A 10,832-nucleotide genomic window follows, 5' to 3' on the forward strand; every position below is an offset into this window, starting at 1 on the left:
AGGGAGATAATGAAGATCAGTAGTTCTACTCAAACTACTTATTGCCGCATTACTGTAGGCTATGGAAGGTGGTCAAATCTAGCAAGTAGGAAAGTTTAAGTGAATGGCGTGAAAGTTCAAGTAAGACATTCGCCAAGGCCAGCGAAAGTTGAGGTTGCTTTTGGTAGTACAAATACTTTCACCACAAAACTGGTGCTCTAAATAGCAATTCTGTTGTCTTTGAAAGGTTCTCTTATTGGCGCATTGAACTGCAATTTGGATTAACACCTGCTTTTACAAAGTGTATTTAGGCACAGAATAGGCGTGTGCTTTCAGGAGCAGTCTTTGTACATACCGGAATACATAACTAGAGCTCTTTCTCTTCCCCTCCCATCTTTTTTCGCTAAACTCCCACTTTCCCCTGGATCCTGCATGAATGCATGTGCATGACATGACAAAGCGCCAATCTGCCACTTTCAGCTTCCAGCTTTTACATCATTGCGGCCTGTTTGTACATACCTACATAATGATTTTACCGCACATTCTGCGAAACAAATCGCCTACAAGTGGGCAAAAAGCGTTAGTACATCTGGCCCACTGTGTCTAAACCCCCACAGAAAAAAAAAACACTTTGCACCGCTGGCCCCACATCTGTAGAACAGCAGAGACATTGCCCTCGCAGTTTCCAAGAGGCGCTTTCGACAACAATAAACAAAAACGTTGCAGCGTCAGCATGTGGAGTTCCTATATTTGGAAAGGAGGCGTTTAGGGGCCCTGAGCGTGTCTCACTTCTCCCTTCCTCCCCAACAGCTGAGCGCCACGGAGCACGGAGGGGCGGATTAACGCTTCATACCGCGCCGCCATCTGCTGTGACTTGGATGTGGGAGGTGAGGGTGGGGGGTGAGCGGGATGATGATCGGAGGAGGAGGAGGAGGAGGTGGTGGAGGAGGACGAGGTGGAGGAGGAGGTGGTGGAGGAGGAGGAGGTGGTGGAGGTGGAGGTGGTGGAGGAGGAGGTGGTGAGGGTGGAGCACGGGCACTTGTTACCCTTCGCCACTCTCGGACACACACACACTCAACACACACATACTTACACACACACACACACATTTAGGTCTGGGGCCTCAGGGCAAGAGGGGAGGTTATCAGCAATCCCTAAGCAGCAGATAATGGGGCCTGGGTTGAGCATCTCAAAAACCCTTTGGGTTGTTCTAAGCGAATAAACAAATGAATCATAGCAGTAGCACTAGCAGTAGTAGTGTGAAATGACTGTGGTGCTGGCTTTAACCTTCCTTGTTTGTTCCTCATTTTTGTGATTCAATCAAGTTCACTAGGTTAAGGTCCTGGTCAACCATACCCTGGATGCCTCAGTGCTCCCGGTCAGACCGGCCCCGTGGCCTTGTGTGGTGGCGGGTGTTTATAAGTGGGAGCAGCTGCTGGCCAAAGCGCTCTTTAGGCTGACTGGTCCGTCCACTCCCTGGGCCACTCAGCGCGGCTTCTCGGCTCACAGAGGAGAAGCATTTGTTCCCCTCCTGTCATGCTTATATGACACCTGTGGGCACGACGTGTGTGGGTTTAGGGTTTGGCGTTTGGGTGTGTCTGTCTGGGCAGCCGTGAACTGGTCTGGTCATTCCTGTGTATGGGCAGTTGTGCGAGATTATTTTTTCAATTTGTGTGTGTGAGTGTGAATACTGTCTGCTATGTGCTTTTTTTTTAGAGCGGTTGTCTGATTCAGTGCTGACTCAAAGGTGACTCATAACTTCAGACAAAGCGCAACAGCAGATAAAGGCAATGTTTTTCACACCTTTGCCTTATGATGCAAAGTGCCCATAGCCAGACTCTCTCGCACACACATACACCTCTCGTAACCTGCATGCACACTCCTAGTATAAGTATATATACTCTTTTGATCCCGTGAGGGAAATTTGGTCTCTGCATTTAACCCAATCGGTGAATTAGTGAAACACAAACAGCACACAGTGAAACACACAGTGAGGTGAAGCACACACTAATCCGGTGCAGTGAGCTGCCTGCTGGCGGCTTCGGGTTGCAGTGAGGGGTTAGGTGCCTTGCTCAAGGGCATTTCAGCCGAGGCCCACTGGTCGGGGCTCGAACCGGCAACCCGACGGTTACAAGTCCAGAGTGCTAACCAGTGGGCCACGGCTGCCCTCCTGCCAGCATGCGTTCAAGGCCTTTACTCATGTTATCATGATGTCATGACAGCTGAAGTCATGCCATGCAGTGTAAACACACACACACTCCTCCCTGCCCTGGATGCAAGAAAGTGGCTGCGTAAGGCTGAACTGCATGCCTATTCCATTTCACTCATCAACAATTAATGTCAGGGATTTACAAGAGTTTGTTTGTAGAAATTTGACACATACACACAAATAGATATATAAATAAATAAAATGGGTATACCTGAAAAAGTCTGTAGATTAAGACATGTCTCAGTGTGAGTAAGTCTGTGTGTGTGTGGGGGCGTGTTAGTGCTTGTGTGTGAGGGAGTGTCTGTGTGAGTGAAAGAGGGCTTGTTGCCACCCCTGTTCACTTGGCCCCCACAGGGGACTAGTAAAGAGAGCCAGCCTCCCAGCTGTCACCCTGCACAAATGTCCACAATGGCAACTGGCCGAATGTTTATGGAGCTCTAGCTAAATAATAAAAAATAAAAAAAATGAGCCTGTGCCACCAAACACCAAGAGGCGTGGACGTGCTACTGAGTCACTCTCACCCACAGACATACATACATACATTGTTATGGTCGCATTAATACCAACGAAGGACACTGCTCTATATGATGTCAGTTCATTGCCAGTTATGGGAGCCTTTTGAGGATTCTGTTTTACGCTTTGACGGGGGACCCTTGTCCCCACACAAGAGATGATTGACCACATGCTGCTAATGCTGTTACTCTTCGGCAGACTAAAGGAGACTGTGCTGCTCCCAGCAGACCACAGTTCAGGCGTCTTTCGCACGCCTTATTTATCTCAAGATTTAGGCTGAAGACTGTCCGTCTTGTCAAAGACCTGCTTTTAGCGGTGTCATTTTTCATGATTTGCTTTTTTTTATTGGCTGGCATGAAATATGGGAGTATGCCTCGCCTCAACATCAAAGCCCGTCTGGGACGGTTCTCCTATTTGAAAATTTATGGGGCCTGCCTCCCAATGTGAAAAGCATCAGTGTTTCCCACGTGCGGCCACACACCACGCTCACGCTCACGCTCACGCATGTCGCTCCCTCGGTGGAGCGCACACAGGCCGGCTGGTCAGCTTGCTCGCCCGGTGCCCGAAATCTCATGAACTAGTTCCTGGGGACCTGAAGCTAAGGCCCCCAAGAGCACAATAGCAATAGCAATGGGGAGATCCAGAAAGAGAGAAAGAGATCGAGAGAGAGAGAGAGAGAGATGGAGAAAGGGAGGGAAGGTTGTAGCACCGGGAGATTGTTCCTTCTCTCAGGAGCTGCTCTAAAACAAAAGCTGCTTTGAGCGCGTGTGTCCCCACCACCACCACCCCCCTCAGAAAGAGATTAGCCCACCTCCACCCAGCCATCCGACCCAGCCCACCACTCTCACTACCCCTGCACACACACGCACACACACACACGCGCGCGCACGCGGGCCCTCCCCGGAAAGGCTTTGGCTACAGTTTGATGGCACGTGGCACAGGCCTCGATACTTATCATACACATCAGGTTTCCTGTTCTTCCCCCACACCAGCACCACCAGCGACCTCCTTGGTAGCCAGACCCCTCCTGTTCTCTCCCCACACCAGCACCACCCTCCTCCTCCTGCCAGACCCCCTCAGCCCCACCCCCCCCTCCCTTCCTCTCCCCTAGCCAGACCCCTCAACCCCACCCTTCTCTCCTCCACCCTCCTCCTCCTCCCTAGCCAGACCCCTCAACCCCCCCTTCTCTCCTCCACCCTCCTTCTCCTCCCTAGCCAGACTCCCAACCCCACCCTTCTCTCCTCCACCCTCCTCCTCCTCCCCTAGCCAGACCCTCAACCCCACCCCTTCTCTCCTCCCCTCCTCCTCCTCCCCCCTAGCCCAGACCCCTCACCCCACCCCTCCCTCCCTCCTCCTCCTCCCCTAGCCAGACCCCTCAACCCCACCCTTCTCTCCTCCCCCTCCTCCCTCCTCCCCCTAGCCAGACCCCTCAACCCCACCCTTCTCTCCCTCCTCCTCCTCCCCTAGCCAGACCCCTCAACCCCACCCTTCTCTCCCTCCTCCTCCTCCCCTAGCCAGACCCCTCAACCCCACCCTTCTCTCCTCCACCCTCCTTTCTCTTCTCGTATTTTTTTTTTTTTTTGGCTTTTCTTTTTTTCAAATACAAAGAACATATTGTATCTGCCAATGTTAAACTGAATCCATTCATCTTGGCAAAAGGGCAACTGGGCGAACCTGAGCCCTGCTCCACACACACACACACACACACACACACACACACACTCGCTCTGCTCCTCTTCCAATTGGCTGAGGCCAGACACAACTCAAGCTGCCCAGGCAAATTGATTCAGGATCCTATATTGTTTTTTTTTTTTTCCTTCAGTTTTTTTTTTTTCATTTTGTTTTTCTCTTGGTCTCTCCACCTCCTTTGCTCTCTCCTCTGACATTGCTATCACATGGTAACACACACACCGGCCTTGAACACACGCTGTAGCCGCTCACACAAACACACACGGACCTGCATCTTTCAAAACAACTTGCCTCCCAACCCCAGCCTCTGGCTTCCGCCTCTGTGCAGCCCTGAAACCCGGTTAGCATTAAACTCCGTCTGACACTGACACACACACACACACACACACACACACACACACAGGCCTCCAGCTTGGGCTCACATCAACAACAGACATGAGCTCAAATCTGGGCCTGCCCCAGAGGTTCCCAGCAGCTCCCAGCCGACTCCACACTAACGCTACCTCAGATAACCCCGAGGAGCCCGTGCCCTGCAGCACAGCGCATCCCACTCTGACTGGGGCTCTCCTCTCTCCGCGGCTCCTCGCTGGTGATCAACACAGTGTCAGTAGGGCTCAGAGCGGGCTTGTGTGCCCAGTGTGTTCCTCTTGCTCGTCTCCCAGCATCCCACCCCAGACAGCCCACAGGCGGGACTCATTTGGAGAGAGGGAAAGAGGAGACAGACACTCTGATCCAAGAATAATAGCGAGCTGTTGAAGTGAAATTGGCCTTTGAAGTGTGTGCCGGCTGTCCGGCCGACTGCCTTGCCTTGCGTGCGCTTCTCTGATGCTGGTCCCGTGTTCCAGTTGAAGAGAGGCCACGAGGATGTCCCTGTCTGTGCACCTCCACTCAGACACACTGTCTCTCTCTCTCTGTCTCTCTCTGTCTCTCCCTCTCTCTGTCTCTCGTTCTCTCTCTCTGTCTCGCTCCCTGTCTCTCTTCTCCAGCTGTGTCCAGAGAGATTGTTGTGACTTACAACTTCCAATAACCTATGTGTCTGTGTGTGTGTGTGTGTCTGTGTGTGTGTGTGTGTCTGTGTGTGTGGGAAAGATGAGAAAAACAGAGACAGGACAATAAAATCTGCCTAAAATCATTCTGTTTTTTTTGTGCAGGGGCCACTTGGTGTGAACTTTATGTTATCCACTGTGCTGAAAGAAACATGGAACAGAACTTCCTTTCCTATTCCTTTACTTCCCCCTCTCCTCTCTCTCTCTCTCTCTCTCTCATGCTTTCTCCCTCCCTCTGTCATTTTTATTTTGTTCTAAAGCCAAGCCTTCCATATTGTATTGTTCAGTCAGGAGATCTTGGAAGTTGTAATCTCTCTCCCTCCACACTCAGTTTTTCTGTATTTTTTTTCCTCTTTTGTTGTTCCCTCTCTCACCATTTTTTTGTCTTTAGCCCCTCCCTCTCTCTCCCTCTCCTGTTTTGTCCGAGAGAGGAACAGAGAGGGGGAGGGAGGGAGGGAAAGATAGAGAGAGAGTGAGGAAAAGAGAGAGAGAGAGAGAGAGGGAGGGAGAGAGGGAAATGGCACACAATAACGCAGAGGCAGTGAGGGCCACAGCAGACCCAGGACCCCAGCGCTCACCTCACCTGACCCTGAGTGTGTTGTTCTTCACAGAGACAGGAAGCCTCACACACTTGCTCAGCGCTCACCACCTCACTGAGTTTGGGAGTGTGTGTAATTGGAATGTGTGTGTATTTACATAGTGTACTTTGTTCAGTGTGTTCATGTACGTATGCAGCACATGTGTGTGTGTGTGTGTGTGTGTGTAATTGTGTGTACATGCATGTGTATGCTGACAGTATGAGTGTGCTTGGGGAGGTCAGGGCAAGACGCAGCGTGGGACTGAGCCCTGGCGTGCCCTCCAACTCTATTGTAGCTGTCTGATGGCTAGCTGCACTGCAAAAAATGAAATCTAACCAAGTGTTAATAATCTTCTATTAAGATCAAAGAATCTATTTGGTATTGTTTTTAGTATGAAAAGACTTACCTAGTGCTCTCTCGTAAGATCATTTTGACTTAATTTAAGAAGACCTTGACTTATTTTAAGAAGTCTTATCAAGACAAATTTACTCAACGCACTGGCAGACAAATTTGCTTGTTACTTGTCTTGCTTGACAAGCCACGTACAAATGCACTGCACATGCTTGCTCTGTGAATGTCATAAAGTGTCTGGCCGTCACCTGAGTCCTGTTGGAAGAGTAGGATGTGTGCTTGGCCACAGATAGAGCTTTCACTCGCAACAGATCTGTGTTTTTCGTTTTTATCTCTTCACTGCACATTAACACCTTCAGCATACATTAGATATGTCCCACACTACACGGACACAACTGACTAATGGTCTGTGGAGACTTTCTCTCTTTCTCTGTCTCTCTATCTTACAGATACACTCCCACTCTCTCATTCTTTCCCTCTCTCTCTCTCTCTCTCTTACACACACACAAGTTACCAGTTCACATCCTGCTCATCTCTCCCTTCTCTGTCTTCCAACAGATGGCAGTGTGAAACACAAGACTGCCTGAGTTTTTACAATCAGCTATTTTTCACAGTCACAATCACTACAGGAGATCAGGGGAGACTTCCTCATTGATGATATCATGAAGCGCAGTTTAGTATGTGAGGGCCTGGTCAGCCTCCCTTTGACCTAATGACACATACTGGTGCTGCAGTAATGATAAGGTTTGGAATTTCAGTGTGCTACTGCAGGCATGATGTGTGTGATGATACAATGTGATGGGAAATGGCAACACCTTATCAGACTGAGGAAGAATGGGCTGGCATGATGTCAATGTCAAGGTAGCCAGTCATAGTTGTAATACATTCTCTTCCTCATTGTTTGGCAAACATGAGCAGAACTGTAGTGTTACACAGCAGGCAAGGTGCAGTCCCTCTCTCTTCTCTCTCTCTCTCTCTCTCTCTCTCTCTCTCTCTTTCATACACACAAGTGCACATACACATAGTGAGAGAGAAACATTTTCTTTGAAATATCAGCTGGCTGGTTGCGTATGGTAAGACTATGTTTAACCATGACTCAGCAACATCTGACACCACGGGTCCACCTATTCAGAATAATGCAAAGCATCGGTCTTCACGCATGCATGAAAATGATTAGGCATTTCCATTTTCAACCAGTCCTTTTTCACCTCCTTATTTGTTTATCAGCCACAGTGTGGGGAGTCTTAGGTGTGTCCTAGGCAAAACATCAGCTGCCGGGGACATGTTGACCTCCTCAACATTGTCAACAGACTCACAAACAAGTGGTGGGAGGGATCGGCACATTCTGCAGGCAGGGGACTTGTTTTGTTGGGAGACTCAGGTGGGTGGAGGAGGGCAGGAAGGGTGTTGTCCTGAGAACACCACCATTGTCTGGCCAGTTGTTGTCCTCCTGGTTGTCGTCCCCATTAGCATCACCTGACCTGCTTTGTCCCCAGGAGAGCCAGCAGGCAGGCAAGGACAAGATGATGGTAAAGGAGACTTCGTCACCACTACCTCTCTCACCGACACAGAGACGCCCAGCCCCCCGATCACGCCTGCGCAGACTGCATGTCCCCTAGGGGTCCGTCGTAGAATGAACTCCACGTTGACAGAGGAATATGTCTGCCCCTTAGAATATTTTTTTTCCATGTATTTGCTGACAGTGGTTGGTGTGTGTGGTTCTTGTTGGCTTTTCAGTGGGGCTAGATAGCGCCTGTGGCGTAGCCAAATGGGTAAGGCGTGGGGCTGGGGGCCAAATGGGCATGGGCATGGGTGGGGCTGGGGGCCAAATGGGCGTGGGTGGGTGGGGCTGGGGGCAGGGCCTATGGTCTGCCCTTTGTGCCATGTGTCCCAGACAGCTGAGGAGTCACCTGTCCCTGTATCACATGTCCCGAGCTGAAGACGAAGAGCCGCACAGCCTCGTCCCCCGCAGACCCCCCGCCCCCAGGGCACTCACTCTCCCTCTCCCTCAACGGCCCACTGACCACACTGGTGATGGGGAGGCAGAGATGGGTTTTTAAATTATTCTTTTCATTCTAAAAACAGCTAAAAAACAAATAGCTGGGTATATTTTCGGAGCCTGACGCTCAGTGGTAAAAGTCGGAGGCAGGGGCTCGCACTGGCCGATGTTTTGTGTTCCAGAGGTCTCCGAGGGTCAGGCCGTTCGGCGCGAGCACACGCAGGAATCTCGGAGCCGTGCAAAAAGCCATGCTGCTGGAATGTTGATAACACTTCAGATTACTACAGACATGTTTATGATACAGATTTATATTTCCCCCAGACTGGGTAGTGAACGTTCTCCCGTTTTTGTGCAAATATATTTCTGTCGGCTCTCTGGTAAGCCACGGGGTCAAATGCAGTGCTTGGTGAACTCTCTGTCTCTGGGTCTTGGTTAGTTTTACTTGGTACTCATTTCTTTTGTTTATATCGCCTGTGTGCCAATTCTTTGACTGATGGCAAAGGGAGTTCACTCGTGTTCTAAGAGGGCTTGCAGTGTTATAAGAAGGTTCTTCGGAGTCTCGTATATCCTCTCCAATAAATATCCCGTGCAAACAGTAATATAAGTAAATGATAATATACATGCCACAAATCAGTCCCATTTAAACAAAGTGGCGCAGCGCACATGGCGTTTCGTGGTTCCCTGCTTTTTAGAGATCCGTCTCAGCTGTGGGTTGAGATGGGAAGGCTGAGAATCGAGAGGGACTTTTTCACTGCTTGAGTGCAATGCCTCTCTCTGGCAAGCATCTGGCTCTTTTTACCCACCATTACCCAAGAGACCTCTATGGTGACCCCAGTGTTGTTCAAATGGCAACTCGAACCAAGACCCTTTGACCCTGCTGGTGATATATTTATTGAATTTATTTCCATATATCTGTGTGTTTGTTTAGTCGATTTTTCATTTTTACTTGAGTGCGACCTTGGCATCGAATCAGGACATTTTTATTACATTTGCTTGAAAACTCTCCAACTTTAGAGGAGAAATGAATGCAATTAATTTTGGAATAGTTCATGAGGCATTTAGTTGAAGCTTTGAGTGTTTATTTTCAAACTGTGTGTATTTTTATCACAGACATACTGATCATTGGGATATCTATAAACACTGTTTTGGGTGTGTTTGTGTCTACAGTATATATGTGTGTGTGTGTGCGTGTGTTAGCGAGCTGCTCTCAGAGTTTTTGCCGTTTTATAGCCACAACAGGCTCTCTGTGTTACTGTCCTGTAATGAAAGCTCTGTGTAGCGCAGAAACACATCATTATCCAGGGTCAGTCTGTCAAACATGATGACATATTTACTGAGCTATCATGTAAATCACTTCTCACGTTTTCAGATGTGGACATACCAAAAGTGCCTCTGATCCACTGGGGTTTGGTTTGTCTCACAGGCCAGAGGAAGCCAGTTTCATTTCCTCCCTTGTGTGCAGGTGCTGGACATGAACCAGAAGATGGAGGACATCCTGAAGATCCTGGTGGAGCACTTCAAGCCCAAGCCTGAGCTCCTGCAGAAGCCGGCACACCACAGCTCCCGCGTCACCGTCATGAAGCACATGGGCGTCAGCATGGACGAGGGCCACTGACCACCCCACCCTGGACAAAACACCATCACCCGCACCGGAGATGACCACCCCACCCTGGACAAAACACCATCACCCGCACCGGAGATGACCACCCCACCCTGGACAAAACACCATCACCCGCACCGGAGATGAATGTGACGGCCACAGCAGATTGTGGGAGGAGTAGCTGGAGGAGGGAGGGACCTCCAAAACCTCGAGTCTTCACCCCCCCCACACACACACACACACACACTCAATATCAACAATGACCCTTGACCTGGAAAGAGAAAGCCACCAACTGGACTCTGACTCTAATCATTCTCTTTGAGATTAGCAGAGGAGCCCAGGTGAAGTGTTCACCTCCACACCTTTGAGATTAGCAGAGGAGCCCAGGTGAAGTGTTCACCTCCAACACCTTTTCAGAGGGCAGGTCAAAAGAGCAGAGCTGTTCGTGTTCAGAACAGAAAGAGGTTACAAGAGGTCGAATGGCAGGATGTGGTTTCCTCTCACACCTCCTTACGTTCTCCGTTACACAGCTCAGTTAGAGTTTTAACACAACAAATAGCCAGGCAAACAACATCTTCATCATCTCAATCCTTCTACTGTCTTTCAATGGGGATTTCTAAAGGGATTGAAACAGCCATAGTGATTATAAACTCAAGTCTGTGTATTCTACTGATGGTTTTGGCACCACTCGAGCAGATGTAAACAGCATAGCACTGGATAGTCTCCCCACATCCACATAGGCCATTATTGTGGATGTCCGCCGTGAGTTTGTTGCTACAGCTCAGGTGACATAGAGACAGAACAGTAAAGAATGTCCTCAGCCTCAGCCCCGACTGCAGGGGTGAAAATGGGCTCCAGCAAGTAATCT

At 49.6% G+C, this 10,832-nt stretch overlaps 1 protein-coding gene across 1 annotated transcript in view; it reads left to right on the plus strand.

The window, feature by feature from the left end:
- Positions 1–10,195, plus strand: part of kcnq1.2 (potassium voltage-gated channel, KQT-like subfamily, member 1.2) — a 167,768-nt gene extending 157,573 nt beyond the window's left edge. Inside the window, 1 exon segment of the mRNA XM_048256163.1 lies at positions 9,827–10,195. Within this exon segment, the coding sequence (XP_048112120.1) occupies positions 9,827–9,979 (153 nt within the window). The 3' untranslated portion in view covers positions 9,980–10,195.
- Positions 10,196–10,832: the final 637 nt, after the last annotated feature.

This window comes from Alosa alosa, chromosome 11, assembly GCF_017589495.1.
Source record: "Alosa alosa isolate M-15738 ecotype Scorff River chromosome 11, AALO_Geno_1.1, whole genome shotgun sequence".
Taxonomy (NCBI): domain Eukaryota; kingdom Metazoa; phylum Chordata; class Actinopteri; order Clupeiformes; family Clupeidae; genus Alosa; species Alosa alosa.